At 38.7% G+C, this 18,177-nt stretch overlaps 1 protein-coding gene across 5 annotated transcripts in view; it reads left to right on the forward strand.

The window, feature by feature from the left end:
* Positions 1–18,177, forward strand: part of UTRN (utrophin) — a 368,451-nt gene that overhangs the window by 160,178 nt on the left and 190,096 nt on the right. For 4 of the 5 annotated variants that reach the window (XM_017813718.1, XM_017813716.1, XM_017813719.1 and 1 more), the window contains one exon: positions 2,398–2,587. In XM_017813718.1, the coding sequence (XP_017669207.1) occupies positions 2,398–2,587 (190 nt within the window). Of the gene's footprint in view, positions 1–2,397; positions 2,588–6,989; positions 7,610–18,177 lie in introns of those variants that run through there. The other variant, XM_017813720.1, reaches the window with a different exon arrangement.

Raw genomic sequence — 18,177 nt, forward strand, 5'->3', positions numbered from 1 at the left:
ATTGTATTAGAATGATTTGAAAATCTGAGACATCTTTTTATAGCATGGGGTAGTTGTTAATCTGCAGCACAGAATTCTGTTTTTTATTTTATGTTTGAGGCCTTTACTGGAAGGCAGTGAAAGTATTTGTATCTGCTCTGTTAAAGTGTTGCTCGCTACTGCTATACATGTCCTCTTTAAAGACATACATGTAATCTTGGAACATTAGTTTTAAATCTGTATGTATTTAGTGAAAGAATAGTTTTTTACCTTTAATTCAGATCCATGACAATGTATATGTAGTGGGACTCTAATAGGATTTCATTCTTTCCTTGAAGTTCAACCAAGTGGAAAGTTTGAGAAATTAAAACTTTAGGCTGAAGACAATATTCTTCAATGGATGTTATTATCCGTGAAGTTCCAGTTGTCTCAGTTCCCATCTAGTACATCAGTACTCAAACTTAGAGATCTGGGTCACTTAGTGTTTCATCCTTTGGGGCTTTTTTTTTCCTTTGAAGGTCACTTTTATCACCAGTCTGTTCTTTCTGTTATCAATCCTGTTCTTCCACCTTTGGCCTTAACCCCCTGCTAGAGAAGAAAAACCCTGCAGAGGGAGAGGGTTTTGAAGTTAGAGCTCATAACTGCTTTTACTTTGTTTTTCTCACAGTTCCTTGGTGTGCTCTAATTTTTTAGCTGGTGCTTGTTATCTTTTCTAGGCAATATCTGTCAAAATATTTGTAATCCCTAGCATGCTATTTATTATTTTTCTTGAGAGTGCCTGAAGCATTCCAGAGCTCCAAGTGAGAAGCAAGAATGAAGGCTTCCTAGTCTTTTGCTAGTAGCCAAAACTTGGGCAAGCATGAGGTCAGGAATGATTCTTAGTGTCTTCTTTTGGTGACTTAAGACTTAAGCTCTTAAAGTAAGGGTTGCAACACTGTCTTTTTGCAAGAAAATTCAGTTGGTTATGCTAATACTTAGGAATGTAAGCCTGGCAGAATTGGGGTTGCATGAGATTTTCTCACGGTCCTTGAAGAAAAACAGCTTTTCCTTGCATCTGTCTTCTCTGATGTGCTAGTAAACCAGGATACCTTCTTTGATATGTCATCCTGAATGGTGCTAAACACCACCAGCTTCTTTTCTAAAAGGAATATTTTAACTAGTTCTGAAATTCACAGTTCTGAACAGTGATTCCTTAATACTGCTGAGCAGTACTTTTGCCACAGCATGGCAAGGAGGTAAGAAAGCTGAAGTAGATGGAAGGAGGCAGAAGACACAAGTTTGGGCCTGTCTGGAGAAACATGGAAATATCAAATACTGAGTGTTTCGGCCTTGTCTTACTTGAAATTAAAGATCAATTTAGCCCTGGAATGTTCGTGCTTGATGTGAAAATGAAATTGAACTTTCTGCTTATTTAGCAGCAGCATTCTAGCTATTAGCTCTGTTAGGGGTTTCTGTACAGTGCGCTGGTGTGGGAAAGCTTGTTTCTTTTGTCTTAATTTTGGGAAAAAGAATGCTGCAGAATAACAGCCTCAAATGGATGAAATTTAGTTTGTCATGCTTTAATTAATGTTGCTAATCAGAGCCTTTAAAATTGCTGACAATAATAGTTTTCCCTCGGTTTCATGTCAATGACAAGGAAACAACTGTTATGCAGAAGTGAAATGTGATTTTTTTTTTTCCTAGGAACTCATTTTGAAGTTGCTGATCAACAATATAATTAAAACATTTTAAGTTATCTCATTACATATTAGAAAAATCCCCTTACAGACACAAACTTTTGTGTTTGCACTAACACAGTCTTTTGGATGATCGAAAATTTGGACTATATTCTGCCAGTCTTTGTTTAGATTCAAGTATGTTGAGCATGGCTTGACTGTTATGATGGCAGTGTATTATGCTGTTTGAGTGATAGTGTCAAAAGTCTTGTCTTCTAGCGGAGAGAACCAGGTATTTGACTTTTCATCCCTTAGCACTTCTAAGAATTTATGTGACTGTTTCTGCTCATTGTAAAAGAGGAAACAAAAATCCCCCAAACTCTCAGTGCTTCTATTCCATGTGATTTTTGTAGTTGGGAAAAACATTCACACTTTTCACACATGGGAATAACACTTCTACCATTTGGGGTAGCATAAGTCCATGATGTTAATACTCTAAAAGGAAAATCTAGGTTTTTAATGAATAACTTAGTTTACTCTGCGTCTTTTTAAAAAGGTCTGCAACTTGTATAACCAGTCCAGAACATCTGTGGGTAGCTATAGATATAATAACCAGAGAAACGGTGATATAAATAAAGCAAACTGTACAGATATATAGTTTATTACTAGAGATATCTTTCAGATTTCCTTTCAGTAGTTTCGTTATGACATATATAATGCTGTATGTTATGGGGCAATATTCTGACACTTGTCTTGTTTTCAGAGCTGTTGATAGGCAGAATTTCTTGGAGACAGAGCTGAAGACATTACAGGCCTCACACAAGGACCTGGAGAGCTTCCTCAAGTGGCTTCAAGAGGCAGAGACGACAGTTAATGTTCTGGCAGATGCATCCCAGCGTGAGAACACTGCTCAGGACAGTGCCTGCATAAGGGAACTCAGAAAGCAGATGCAGGTAAGAAACTAAATAATACTGCTGTTATTCATGCCTTTTCTCAATGGCAAGTGTTATAAAGGAAAGCTGTGTACTAGGGCAGGGAAAGCAGCCTGTTGAAAGGTGTTTAAAAACCTGTATTTTAAATGTCAGACGTATGAAGGAAGCAGATTTTTCTTCCTAAGGTTTGAAGCACATATTTTTGTGTACATCTTTTTGTGGCACTGAGGGCTCTTAAACGTCCTTGGAGGGTGACTGTATTCAGAAAGTGCATACTTGATTAAACCAAGTCATGTTGTGGGATTGTACAACCAAACAGTTTAATCTACTTCCCTCCAAGTAAAGCCCTCCTTGGCTGCATTGTCTCCTATTTCTGCCTGCCGCTTTCCTCTTGCTCTTCTAGCAATCCAAGAAGTTGTTGTACTTGGGTTGACTCCTCTCCCTCTCCTACTGCCCAGCAGCTCCACAGCTGGCTTTCCTTCTTGTACAGGCCACAGACTGGAAACCTGAGAAAAATGACTGAGGAGCCTGACACCACTTATTAAATCTTGCACTCTGGGTTTGGAGTAATGTCATCTGTGATCTAAGTGGGTTTGAACAGTTTATAATGAAAAAAGGATTTGCTTTTAGTAGTGCTGTTAATCCGAACATATCTGAGCTGAATTTAAATGAAACGAGACTGTTTGAAGTATCTGATAGCAAGCTGTTCTCATTAATCATAGTGAAGAGCACAATGTATTGTGGAAGATTGGATCTGTTGAAGATGGAATGTCACTCACCAATGTTTATATGATTCTTGTCAGTCAGGTAACTCATCTGTAGAGATGTGGTGAAATGCTGAGACTAGTCTGTAGTGGCAACACCTAGAAATTAATATTATACTTTCTACTGGCACCCCTCCCCCCAACTACTAATGTAGTGGAGGTGGAAGACCTAAAACGGGGCACAGGAAGCTAGCAACGGAAGGCAGTGTTGTGTGTAAATAGACTTATTTCTGCATTACCATGCATTTTGTGTAGTCAATCACACCAAGATAAAAACGATATTTCTTGATTTTTTTTTTTTTGATTGGTTGGTTAATTGGTTTTCTGTTGGCTCTATGCAACCGTGAAGCGCTGTGGATATGGAAGATTGTTTGCTATTCTTTCTTGTCCTGCAATCTGGTTAAAATTGCCAGAGTTGTGTTGTGTGATGGGGGAAAACTGTTGGGCAAGACTTCCGGCTGTGTGGAGAAGGTCCATATCCAGCTCTTGACTGTGCGTGTTGTCCTGGTTTATAATCATTGAGAAGGTAGATAGAGATGCTTTGGACATGACCTCTTCCTTTTCAGCATCCCATTACCTGGTGTTGTCCATATTTTTCTGTGACTCTATGCTTCTACACACTGTGCACATGTAGCATGATCACTTAACTTAACCATGACCTTACATTATATTGTAAGCTTTTTCTAGCTACCCCAGAAAGCATCAGACTATCATAGCATAGTGTTTTCCAAAATGAACTTTGACTCCTACCATCTTAATATAATAATAATAATAATGGCCAGTCTTCGCGAGCGAAGATTTGGGAAAGGTCATTAACCCTTCGAGCCTGCGCAGTGGATTTTTTTTTGTGAGACACAGCGTGCGCTGAACTGAGCCCACCCTTTAATCCTGAGGTTCATCTGCCGGGGCCGAGCAAGCTTGGACAGTGGCAGTGAGGGTCTCAGAACGTAGTTTTGTTTAGAGTGACCTTCTCTTAGATGGATTGCCTCACAGGGCTAATGAGCTCCATCTGCCCGGGGGGCTGGGAATCGAACCCGGGTCGCAGCGGTGAAAGTGCTGCACCCTAACCACTAGACCACTAGAGGCCCCACCATCTTAATAATCTTACTTTAAATATCACTGAAAGCATTCATACCATGAAAATGGCAAACACTCCAAAATCAATGTTTCTGTTTTTAAATATTTGTTGAACTTCTGAAAACAAAACAAAGCTCTAATGTCTTGCTGCACCTTAAAAAATCAAGCCCACTCCCTTGCAAGTTCTTTCCATGTTGAGTGGTATAAAATAACAATGGTTGTTCTCTCAGTGCTTTGTTGAATATGTAAAGAAGTTTCTTTTAAATGGTTTTAAGAAGAATGCAGGGCTTGTGACTTTCTCTGCTCTGTATAAAGGTGCCTCTGCCCCCAAGGCCTGTGCATTAAGTAAAACTTTACTATGAGTTTAAGGTATGATAAATTATAGGTAAAAAGTGCTGAACCTAGACAACATATAATGAATTTGTTGATGTTGCTGTTGTTACATGTCATGCGTTTTCAAAATAGGATCATCTGTTAAACCAGCATCTGTGAATGCATGGGAGGACTACCCTCCATTACATTTTGGGGCTAACTTGTTTGAGTGGCAGCTCAAGCCACTCTACATCAGTCATCTGGGCACTGAAGGCTTGTTTTGCCTTCCATTGGGGTGTCTAAGGCTAGCAACAGTACTATGCAAATAATGCAAACTTTGAGTCTGGTAGCAGTTTGTTTTTGAAAAGGAGAAAATCCATAATTGTGTCATAAGTCTTGTCTGTTCATTATCTCGGTATCTAAATGGTTCCATTCAGGTTAATGCCAAAACATTCCAGTCTGCATTGGAAAATGTTTAGCATGAAAGAGGTTAAAACCTAATTTGAAGCAAGATGCCAAAACTAAACTAGGAAATAGTCGGATGTAGTCCTGGGTCAATGTGGGACGTCCTGGGCCTACAGATGTGAAGGTGTTTGAAATAATTTGAAAGTTTTGTTTTATTGCAAATAAAAATCAACATGACTAGTGGTGTGCAGTTTTTCTCACTGCTGGATTCAAACTTGTATATTAACTGGGAAGGACAAAAGCAGAAGTGAAGAAAAGCAGATGTGGACTGTGGGTTCTATCTTATACAGAAGAGCCTTGAGCTCTTGGACAGTCGTTTCTGAATGCCTTGTTGGTTTTGGACTTGTGCTGCTTCATAGGTTTCCTTGAAAGGTGTTTGGTAACAGGATATCAGATGATAATGGTAGGTTAGAGCTGTTAGGTTAAAGGAACAGATTTGTGGTGGGAGGAAAGAGCAGATGTAAGCCAGGAGCAATGATGTAGAAGGCAATGGTTCAAATGAGTGGTGGAGAGGAAGAAGGCGAGTGTGGCAAAGTAGAGAATACAGATGGTAAGATTTTTATATGCAGAAGAGAATGAAGGCTCTCTTTCCTTCCTCAAAACGATGTTGTCATTGATGCTGGACAGATCAAGAACAAAACAGAGTATAGGTAAACGGGGTTTACCTGTGGAATGGTAGAAACATTGATTCAGTCTTAAAGATGAAAAGGTTGTCTTAGCAGAACTGGATGGGAAGAGTTTTCAAATGTCCTGTATGCAGAACCTGCACCTTGCATCAGTCACATTGGTAGGAAAGTACCTTAGAAGAGGCAGACCAGTGTATAATGCACTAAGCTATGCACTAAACTCTGCATTATTTTGGGTCATATTAACTTGTCAGGATAGCTGTTGCCTCTCTGTGTGCTTGAAATGCGTACGTACCTCTTCATGTGGCAATATGCACATTAAATAATATGACTTGTGGTGTCTTACCACTTACTGTGTTGATAATGGCCTCCCTGAGCTTTGCTGCAGCAGCCCCTCTGATATAGGTGTAAAGTAGATTCGTCTTAGCACCTTTGGAAGCAATAAGGAGTAGATGGCTCTGGTTACACTGCCATATCATCACACCACATATCACAACACTATGTGTTGGCTGTGTTGCATTGTGGGTGCCTCACCAGCAGCGAAACACTTCCATGCTCCTGAGTGTCCTGATGTCATCCTTAGGTGGTTTAAATTAGCTCAGTTGGTTAGAGCATGTTGCTAATAACAGCAGTGTCATGGGTTTGACCCTGGTACAAACTATTCACTTAGGAGTTGGACTCAAAGATCCTTGTGGGTCCCTTCCAACTTAGAATACTTGGTGGTTTTGATAAGAAATAATTCTGCTTTATCATGGGAAAAACATCAAAATTTTGTTAGCTCTTTGAAATTCAAGGACGACTAGAGAAAGGGGTGATAATGTGACTGTATGCTTTTACTTTGTCAAAACCCTATTCTTTCTTGTCTGAAGTCCTTCAGGAAAACATTTAATTGGAAATGGCTCCTGAAAAACATTCCTTCTTTCTGGTGCAAGTGATAATCCTTTGAGATCCCTTTTACTAAATCAGCCTTAAGAGAGTTTTCATAGAGAAACCTCTAGCAAAGAGGTTTACCCCCTGTGGTTTTTCCTTTTGCATTGGGTAATCTAGTTTTGAGAAACGCCTATGTGATTTATTATTCTTTAATGTATGGCTGATATAATTAGGGCAGGTATCCCTGTGCTCCTCTCTCAAGATTTATAACACAATCTGTTATTCACTCACTCTACAGCTCTGCCAGAGCTGCATTCAGTCTGAGAACGAGAGCATCCTTTTCCAGAGTGAGGGAGCAAATGCTCAGTCTGCTGACAGAAAGCAGCTACTACAGAAGAACAACTGTTGTGATACACTGGAGCCGTCTTCCTGAAGGAATTCTTTTTTTGTTCCTGCAGCTTTCAGGCTTAAATTAATAACCTTTTTCTGGCTATTTAGTGCACTCCTTAACAGTAGCAGACGCTCGGCTGCTCAACTTCATTTGCCCTCTGGAAAAGCAGAGCTGAGCAGTACCGGTTAGAAGAACCTGTGAAGGCTGTTATTTTTTTGCATTTGTTTTGTGGGGTTATTTTTGGAGACCAACTTATGCTATATCAATCTCCTTTGCCTTTGAAACGTATAAAGCCTGTAGCTTGCAAAAGCAGTCCTGGAAGAGAGCATGCTCAGAAAGCTGGCAAATCATTGTCCAGTGACCGGGAGGAAATGATAGTTGCTCTTCATTTATAATGCAAATTCTGAGGTGTCTTCAGAAGTGTGGCAAACTTAAAATGATGGCTGTGGTGAGAACCTCTCTGCAGAAAGTTGTGGTGTTGTTGCATCGTTTACAGAGGATGGCAGTTTCTTCTCCCCGCTACCAGAAGCTTTGTAAGGTAAGAAATGTAAGCCCTAAATCTCGAGTGTGTGTAATACTAACTGTGTTGTCTTTCTGAGATAAAAAGAAAAGAAAGTAAGCATGGGATGAGTGTCAAAAGTATCTAGGCTATCCAGTGTGTTTTTAAGCCTGCCATGCTCCTGTGTGTGTTTTGTTAAAGAATGCAATAAAAGAAAAAAAACAACCAAAACCCTTCTGTTTGTCAGAGTGATATTTTTAAAAAAAAAAGTATTCTCTTGCCCACCATGTAAGTGTCTGGAAGGAAATTGTTATATTCAGTGATTTTTTTTTCTTTTAATTACTACCACTTCTCCTTTTCCACGGGACTTAGTTAATTCTTGGTAAATGTGATACTTTAACTCCTGTTTACCCATTATGTAGAATAGCTGTGTTTTTCCATGCCCAGTGTTTTTTTTTCTTTTGAGATTTATGAAACTTTTAATTAGGAATGAGTTCAGCAGACTAATATGCAGCCATTAAATTCTGACTTCACCTATAGAGTTCTTTTGGAATAAAAAAATCAGGAAAAGTTGGAGGAAAAGCATGTTGACATAGGCTACCACTTACTGGTATTTTTGATGGTACCTATTTTGGTGGCCAATGGTTTCTACTTCCAGCAAGACTGTATTTATGTTTTGGTTTTTTTCACAGGTTCAGTAGTTTTGAACCTTAGTACTGTGGTGATAATCTAGAATACCTAGTAAAATTCACTTTTCCAAGTAGTTTGATTGCTCACAAGATTAAAATAAAAAATTAATAAATTTCAAACTGGTCTGCAAAGTCCATGAATTAATACTGCTGCGGTGTTGATGCCTCTGTAGTCATACTGTGATATTATTATTACACTTTAATATAACGATCCTGTCTTGAAACTTTGCAAAACTATAAAATTTGAGAGGTCTTCAGCTGTATATATACTGATGTAACCTAACAGAAATTCTGTTTGTCTTCCTTTTAACTTGTTTTTCTATTCTTACTGCTTATGATATTTTAAAACTGCTTGTGTTTCTTGATAAAAATGTCTGTGTTTTGCATCCAAGGTTTGTGAGAACCAAAGTGCATGATCATGTCTTGTTCTGATGATAAAGCAAAGCCACTGTAACTCATCATACTTGCTTCAATCTGAAATGTACTTTCATATACAAATTTCATCAAGTTAAAGAGATCCCATCCCTATGGTAGGGTTTGGAAGTAAGGAATGAGTATCATGCGTTATCTGGTTCATAATAGTGAAGCTTGTAGAGTAAGTTCTGGCATATGGGGAAAACATTGTCTTCAAATGGCTGTTTTAGTGTGCTTCTGTTTACAAAGCTGTACTAAGAGCTGTATCTTCATTATGAAGAATGATAGTAGTTTGTGTACATACAAGCTATTTTAACAAACATTCCTCAGATATTCTTGTCTATCAGTTCTGCCATTAAACTGCCTGTTTGCTTTTGTGAATAAAGCAAATGTTTATTTATTTAGTGTAAAGACATGGGTTATAATTGCCTATTTAGTCACATTGTTGTGTATAAACTTGTTTGTAAAATGTTTGTCAAACAACTATTTAGTGACTCTTACAGTAATAATTATTTGCTAATTAGCCTAAGAGCCTAGTAAATGCTTGCATACTTAATATGTTGAGTTTAAGTCCTCCCAAAGGGTAGTAAAAATTTTTTCTAAAAGGCTGTTATTAAAATACATTTTCTGATTGAGAACCCATGCAGTGATAGCCTTGGGAATGACACATTGCTTGAAATTACACATTGTAAGTCTTTCTGCTTGTTAAAAAGTCGTGTAGATTAGTGTTTTCAGATGTCTGTGCTTAGTTAACTGAAAGCAGAATTGTTGGTCTGCCTGTAGAGTTAAATCAGACACTGATTGAGGGGGGGGAAGAAGAAAAGAAATGGTTTACAATCCCAGTCACTTCCAGCAGGTGTCAATGTAAGGCAATGATATATGGAAGTCTGGTGATGGAAATGTTAATGCTTAGATGAGAAAATGTATGGAAATTACTAAAAGCAACCATGACAGCATGTCAGGAAGGATTTCTTGTAGTGCTCTGTATACTCCTGTCTTCAGAATGTCAGAAGTTTGTACATGTCATGTGAACTCACTGGATACGCTAATATAGTTCAGATCTGCTGAAGAGTAACTATTTACTATAGAGTATATGAATTATTGTGTTATGTCCAGGGTAGATGCTTCATGAAATAGCATCTAAATGTTTCATATGAAGTGTTCTCTGAAGCATAACAGAGGGCCAATGAAATAAACATTTAAAAAGTGCTACTGAAATATTTAAGACAAATTCTTGAAGTTTAGTGTTTGTTTTAAACCGTACTGTTTATAAAAGAATAAGCAAGGCTTTATTATTGAACTGTACTGGAGAAACTCATAATGGTTCCTCTTAGAAGCCTCACATAGAACAGCACTCGGCATTCATAGTCTTCATTTTGCAAATTTCTTTAAAGCAGAAACAAAAATAAACACTTTTGTGTGTTACAGCATTGCTAAAAAACAGGAAATCCAAAGTTTAGGATATTTCTTCTGTTGCTGCATTTTCTTTCACTGATTTCTTTGTACCAAGGTGAGTTCTGTCAGATAGACCTTTTTACTGGTATTGCTATTTGATTCTTTTACACTGAAATTAGTGGCATACCATGGCAAAATGTCTGTGCTTAGTGTTGTGTTGTCAGTGTGTAATAAGTTTTGCTGGATTGTTTTTAGCAGCTTTGTTTCATAACTGTTTTGTAAGATTTTGATGCTGACAATGAACAACCAGAAAACTGGTATAGGCTGTCATGTGCTATGTGTTCTTGTGATTGTCCCTAAAGAATGTCTTTTATTAGTTATATACAACTAGCTCAGACTGGAATGAATTTATAACGGAAAAGATCATGGTAAGGTACAAATTGGTAGATTTCTTCAGAGAGACCAGAGCAACAATATTACTTATCAAAATGTAGTAGAAAATTGTGAAACTTTCTCTAACTTCCCTGACAGAAGTTAAAGAATAGTGCATCTCTGTCAGACAACTAAATGTTTACTTTGAAATATGTATCCTGCTTGTGGAATTCGACTGTGATATTTCTGAAACTCATTCAGGGACTGAACCATTCATCCACTGGAAAACAGGCTGAGGAACATAGCTAGTAGCTGAGATAGTATTTTCTCATTTTTGTCTCACTTTTCTGATGAATCTTGGAGAAGAACCCTCTTTATAAATAAATAAATATTCAACCCCCTTCATATAAAAATCCTTCAAGTCTCAAACCCGATCCAGCGTGAGTCTTCACTCTTTAAGCGATATGTGGTAACTTGGGTGAGTTCCTGACTACCTCAGCTGTGATGAGAGATGCTTCATCAGAAATACATGTGGTTCTTTTTTAAGAATACATAACTTAAAATACAATTTTCTCATTTTATACTGATGTTTTGTTTTGTTTGTGGGTTTTTTTTTTTATGGCTAGTGTTACATTTATAAAACTGCAGGAAGTTAAAAGCACAGTGAATGCTGGGGTCAGAATCCTTTTTTTGCTGTGATACTGGTGATGCATTCCAAAAGACATTTACATTATGTTGAATTTTGAGAGTAGCAACAACAGCTCTGTTCCTGTGAAATTTTGAAAAAATGTGAAGGTCATGGCGGTAGGGCAAAAAAAGGCATGAAAGGCTAGGTGGAGAAATGATAGGTCAATACTGGTTCAAATGAGTTCCACAAAGTTAAATTTTCTAATGTTTGCTTGACTTCGCGTTGGTTTAGAAAATAAATCCTTGGCACTTGTTCACATTCAGGTATAAAATACAGATAATCAAGTGTGGATGAGGAGAAACAGCGATGTAGTACATTCACTGGACAACAGAAGTGAGAACAAAAGTTAAATTTGGAAACATGTCCTGAAGTAGGCTACTGTATTAAGCACGTTGTTGGTTGGAAAATGAAGCAGTGTCTCTGTCGTCAAAAGCGTTGCTAAATTATGCAGACAGTTTCTTTTTTTAGATGAGAAAGTTAAGTCCAGACTGCTTGATATGGTTCTAGTTGTATAGGGACATTCTAATTAGATTTTGATCTACAAAAAAAAGCCTTATGGGGGGAGGAGACCAGAATTAAAGGGAGCCTTGGATAAAATAATGTTCCTGATTGTGATTGTAGAAAGGCTTTTGACACAGTCTCTCTGTCAAATTGAGGATATACGGACAAGATAGATGGGCCAAAAGGTAGGAAGAGAACTGTCTGGACCATTTGTGTTCCTCAAGGGTTGGAACTGAGAGTGGTACTGTTTAGCATTGTTATGAATCCAAACAATGAGACAGAGTGCACCTTCAGCAGGTTTGTGAATTATGTTAGACTATGAAGGAACAGTTCTGTTCCAATTACTTGGGGCCCCAAGTGGGAGGAATGGACTGACAGGAACCCCATAAAGTTTAAAAAAAGAAAAAAAAGGGGGGGGGGCAAAAAGACCCCAAAGCAAACTCTTGCACCTGAGAAGGAGTAACCCAATGCAATAGTACAAGCTGTGTGAGAGGGTTCATAGCCAGATAGGGAGCAGTGTTTATTTTTGTCTACTTAGCAATCAGGAGGTCATGTCCAGAATACCATTGGTTGATTTCAGGACGACAGTTTGAGAAATAGTTAGAGAATGGGGAGAGTGCAGTGCTTGGGGGCTGGATCACATGATTTAGAAGTCATGGTGCAGGGAAACAGACTTCAGTTAGTTTGCAGGAGAGAAGGCTCCAGGGATTTCCAGCTGCTCTCACTGCCTACTTGCTGAGTTGTTATAGAAGATGGAGCCAGTCTCCTTCCCTGTGGAAGGAAAGAGGTGGTGGGAGCAAGCTGCAGCATGGGAGCTGGGTGTAAGGGCTACAGCAAATGTAGCTGAGCACTGGAGTGGGCTGCCCAAAGAGGTTGTTTTATTTCTATCTCCAGAGGTATTAACAGTTGTAGTGGATAAGGCCCTTAGCAGCCAGACCTAGCTTTGAAATTGGTTCCTGGAGTTGGCAGGAGGTTTGACCTCCAGAGATCTTTCCAACTCCAATTTTCTATGATTCTCTGTGCTACTGCCGTATTAGCTTATGAGTGAAGAATAAAATAGTCAAAACGCTAGTGCAGCAGTTTTCAGCTGTGACTGGGTTGCCCACTTCCTATCAAAAGGAACTTCACGTTTTTACCCCATGTGAAAAATTCTTACAACTCTGCTGAATTTTGATTTAAATCTGGGCCTGCTATGAGTCTGCTGTACAACCACAGTATGTATTCATTTGCAAATCCTTTTGCTGTAGTCTGACTTCAATGGTAACAATGCAGTACAGTCAGGCATTTGGTGCATATCTGAATTTTGTGCCTGTGATGAGAAGGCATTTTAATATAACGTAAAACTTTGTCAGCTAACATTCCCCTCGCTCTTGCATTTTCAGATGATGTTTTCAGAACTCAAACAGAAGACAGAAAGGTTGTGCACATCTTAAATGAGGAGGCTGACCTAAATATAACCGCTTTGTTTTCTCATTTGTCTAATTAGGATCAGTGCCAATAAAACTGCATAATAAATGGGTGCGTTATTGTAACCCCTTTCTTAAAGAAGTCTCTGCTCTCCAGTACTCTATGTATCAAGTTTTTCTAGAAATAAAATTGTTTCTTTAAGGTGAAAAGGAAAAACAAAATGGGAGAGAACATAAAGCTTCATAATTTCAGTGTTCTTAAGTGCTGCACCAATCATTCCTATTTGCAAGCAAAATGCAGCTTAACAGAAGATGGGTTCTAGAATATAGCTTTCTTTTAAACAGAATTTCAGTAGTATTGTGGAAGGGAGGAAAGGAGAGAGATGAGACAAATATTTCAGGGCATGCTTTTAGAATCCTCTTACATTTATTTAAAGTCATGTCTGGTTTTTGAGCTGAAAATATTTTGCTATTGCAGCAAAAATGAAAACGAATCTAAAACATGGGGTAGTTCTATTAAAGCATAAATGTGGGATTAATGGGAAAATTGACTTCCATGAACTTCACATGTTTACAGGAGCTGGATTGATATTTGATATGAGACGCTCTTACTGTAGTATTTTACCACAGTGCTTTTTGTTTGCTGGCATTTTTCAGAGAGCAGTTTTTTCCCTTCTTTCTCCTAGGGCTTTATTACCCTGCCCACATTCATGGAGTCGTGAAGCAGTAGTTGTCTAGAACAGCATAGTGCTTCACGAGTTTGTGTCTAGAGAACTGACAGTTTTTCTTGTCTTCTTCAGACGGATCATTTGAACTTATTTTTAAGAAACCTGCACTCACTATGTAGATGGAAAAATAGTGCTGTTTGAAGATGTCTTGTCAGTGTTAGTCATCAGGGACTCCGGAAGAGTTCTGTCCTCCTTTTTGCCTTCCCCTCTGTTTTTAATCAAGACAAACTGCTACGAGACATCATGTTACAAAGTTGCCCTGCAAGCTTCCTATTTCATATCCACTGTGTGCAGACCTGTGTGGTGCTCTGGCTGCCCTGTGATGTTTTCATACTGGGTACTCTTGATATACGTTAGCGTAAAGGATTGTATTTCAAAGCAGAAGTAACTTGCTCAGTCCTGCATAGTTGGGTAATTGAATGTGGGTGGAGGATGTCGGTATTGTTTCTGATAACAGATGTCCTGTGTTGCACTACAGAAAGGAATTCTTCATAGTCATAGAGTTACTATATTTACTGGTGGTTTATGGTGTATGGTAAACATGGCAGGTACTGCAAGTGAAATAATGAACTGAAATGCTGCTCAACTCAAGTTGTGCCAGGGGAGGTTTAGATTAGGTATTAGGAAAAAATTCTTCACTGAAAGGGTGGTCAGGCAGTGGAACAAGTTGCCTAGAGAAGTGGTGGACTTACAATCCCTGGAAATATTGAAAAAATGTGTAGATGGGTCGTGTAGTGCTGGTTTGCTGGTTGGCCTTGAAGATCTTAGAGGTCTTTTCCAATCTTGATGATTCTGTGGATGCTCCTCAGTTGCTGATGAGCCCTGTATCTATGGGTGCAGTGTTGTGCTAGTAGGGAAAGTACCGGCTTCTCTGCACTGGTATTCCAGATTTCTGACCGGAAGAAAGCATCCTTTCTGGGGAGATGGGGAGACTTTGGTTTTCAGTGCTTGCTCAATTCTTGGCATTTCAGCTGAGACTGCTGATCAATTAGTGCTAATTGTGCTGGGTTTTGGGATGTGGTCCTAGAACAGTCATCTGAGGTCGCTGCTTTCTGTTACCTGCCGTATTTGGACTCAGTCTGAACTATGCTTTTTGCTTTCCTTTTTTTTTTTTTCTTTTAAAGGGGAATGAATTATTAACCCTGAAATAATCACTCACCCTTAATGTTCAATTTCATATGTTCCATATCAAATACCGTAGGTCTTTTGGTTAATATCCTCTTATTTTCTGCTACAAAGAGAAGTATTCATTTGCTGCAAGTTTGACCACTGCAAGCTGGTTGAAAAAAATGTCTTCCTCTTCTTTCTTTCTGTTACTGAAAGCAAATTTTAAATTTCAGAGTTTAAGTGAAAGTTACTTAATATTGGGAATCCTTGGGCTCCTCTGAGAAGAATGGAGGAAGATTACGCAGAATCCCCCCCCCCATTTTGTATTTCTTTATTAGCAAGTATAGCTATTTCTTCTTTTGGAAGAGGGAGAAATGGGGCCAGAAAGAAAAAAGAAAAGCTTATTAATGGCATTTTACTTCTTTGCTATTATTTGCATCAGGAGTTAAAAGCAGTCACTCAGCTATTTCAGTGAAATAGCTATATATCTGTTTGCAGACCATTACCTTTCACTTCATATAGCCCAACAGTGTAATGATAAATTAGCTCTGAATTTCTTTCTGTACTCCTCAGTAAAAAGAATAGAGTTTTAAAAGATTCACCTGTTATCTGTAAGCAGATAATTTAGCCAAATAGTCAAGTTGTGGAAGACTTGCATCCCTTAGGGCATTGTTTCCTCTATGTTAAGGGTACTTATAAATAAAAATAAGGGAGTCATTTGGGAGGGTTTTGTTGAAGAATTTGCATCTGAACATGACCTTCCATGAGCATTGTCCCTATTTGAGCTGATGTGATAGGGCCCTTACATAGTCTCAGTAAAAATCACTTAGAATTAGAAAACAAGTGGATTCTACCATTTTTGGACTAGGTTAGATTTTTCCTTTTTAATGTTCATTTTGTCTAGGCTTCCTTTTTGCTAGATATCTGAGTTCTGTCTTACTGTTACCTGAAATCTTGACATTTCTTATTGCATCTAGGAGTCTATGGGAAGAGGAGAGCATAGCAGTTTTGTTTTAGATGAAAGCAAGTGTATTTCCTCTCCTTTTTTTTTTTTTTCAGTTGCAGAGGTGTGGTAATGACCTCTTTCATGGGGAGAAACTATCACTCTGGCAGCAAAACCTGAATACACATTTTGCAAGTGTTTGTTTGTGTGACTGCAATGGCAGTTGAAGGGGAAGGATGTTCTTAGCAAACAGCATTGAAAATACGGACTGCCTTTTAATTATGGTGTCAACTATTGTTTTAATTGGAAAAGAGTGCAAAAAAACCCCCAAACCAGCCCATGGATTTTGTGATTGTGGAGAAATCTTTGGAAATTTTGATCAGGCCTTATCCTGGTTGGAAAAACCTCCTGTTTAAACTATCACTCAATAAGATGTTTGAGTGGAAAAATCTAAATTATAGCCTAGTTTTCTGTACTTCAGGAGTGCTTTTCCTTGTCTAAAGCAGCCTCATAAATTGAAGGTACCAGATGAAAGTTATTTTCAGCTGTGGATTAAGGTTGATTCAGTAAAGGAAAAGCGTCAGAGGGAATAGCATTGCTAAAACTTAGAGCATGGCTTTATTTTGGCATTGCTGGTAAGTGAGTGCAATAGGAGGGTAGAACTGTCACCTGCTTGTGTAATATGATGACCAGTTGAGCTTGTCTGTGGCTATTAACCTCTTCCTGTGGCTGTAAAGACAATATTCATTTGGGAACAAAAGTAGTTGTTGGTACAATTGCTGATCTGTAGATGGTAATAGTGAGCAGTAGTGCGTTTCAGTGGAATGAACTTGTGTGGCTGAAGAGCAACTAATTTTTCCATGCATTTATAATGAACCTTTGGTTTTAGGTTAACGGGTAATCTGTTCATATAAAAAGAAATGTGAAAGAACAGTTGTGTGGAGTAACAACTGAAGAATAGAAAATGTGAAAACCAAAGCAGAAATAGCTTTGATTAATCTGTGGTAAATATCCTAGAGTCATAGAAGGGTTGGCTTGGAAGGGACTTTTAAGATCATCCAGTTCCACCCCCTACTGCCTTGGGCAGGGGCACTTTCCAGTAGACCAGGTTGTTCAAAGCCCCATCCAACCTGACCTTGAACACTCAGGGATGGGGCTTCCACAGCTTCTTTGGGCAACCTGTACCAGTGCCTCACGACCCTCATAGTAAAGAATTTCTTTCTAACATCAAATCAAAATGTCTCCTCTTTTAATTTAAAACCATTCCCCCTTGTCAATATCTTCACCTGTAAAAGGTCACTCTCCCTCTTTTTTATAAGCCCCCTTTAAGTACTGGAAAGCCACAATGAAGTCTTCCTGGAGCCTTTACTTCTCCAGGCTGAACAACCTCAATTTCTCAGCTTGTCTTCATAGAAGAGGTACTCCAGCCTCCGATTGTCTTTGTGTTCCTTCTCTGGACCTGCTCCAGCAGGTCCACATGTTAAGGACTCCAGACTTGGATTCAGAACTCCAGGCGAGGTCTCCTAAGGGCAGAGAAGAGGGGAAGATCACTTCCCCTCGACCCACTGGCTGTGTCTTTTGATGCAGCCCAGGATGCTGTTGGCCTTCTGAGCTGCAAGTGCATGTTGCTGGCTCATATCCAGCTTTTCATCTACCAAGTCTCCCCCAGGTATCTTGCATGGGCATGTTCTCAATGAGTTCTTCTCTCTGTACTCATGTCTGGGATTGCTGACCCAGGTGCAGCATCTTGCACTTGGACTTTTTGATCTTCATAAGGTTCTTATGGTCCCACATTTCAAGTTTGTCCAGGTTCTGCTGGATATTGAATTGAGGAATAAGCTTAAGAGTATGCTTCGGTCCAAGACTGTGTGATACACTGGGTTAAGTATGTTTATCTTTAGTATTCAATGTTCCTAATAAAAATTTGAGTAGGAAATGAAGATTTTGTTAGTGAGCAAATAGAGGCTTTTATATTTCTGAGGTGCAGTACGTTGTTGAGAAGGTATATGTTCCCTGGTTATATGTTCAAGTTGGTTATAATGAAACGTAAGGAACATTATTCTAGAAAAAGAGAGGCATTGTGGGCTGAGCAAAATATTAACAGCTGCAAGCCAGAAGAAATTAAGTCATCTAATGGTGTAACTTTTGCATATTTAATTAACTTTGCTGCCGGCGTGCTTACTGTAAGTTTCTTGTGCCACGTAGAAACTGCTGGAAGTATGTCAGTCTGTGTAAACAACCTATACCTTTCTTGAATCAAGGACAGAGGAAAACCATATATACATAGAATATATCTATTTTTATTTTGTGTGAAATCAAGGGAAATGAAAAGTAACTGGTAGTTATTATGATACTCTCTGAATG

This window comes from Lepidothrix coronata, unplaced genomic scaffold, assembly GCF_001604755.1.
Source record: "Lepidothrix coronata isolate B3197 unplaced genomic scaffold, Lepidothrix_coronata-1.0 Scaffold42, whole genome shotgun sequence".
Lineage (NCBI taxonomy): Eukaryota > Metazoa > Chordata > Aves > Passeriformes > Pipridae > Lepidothrix > Lepidothrix coronata.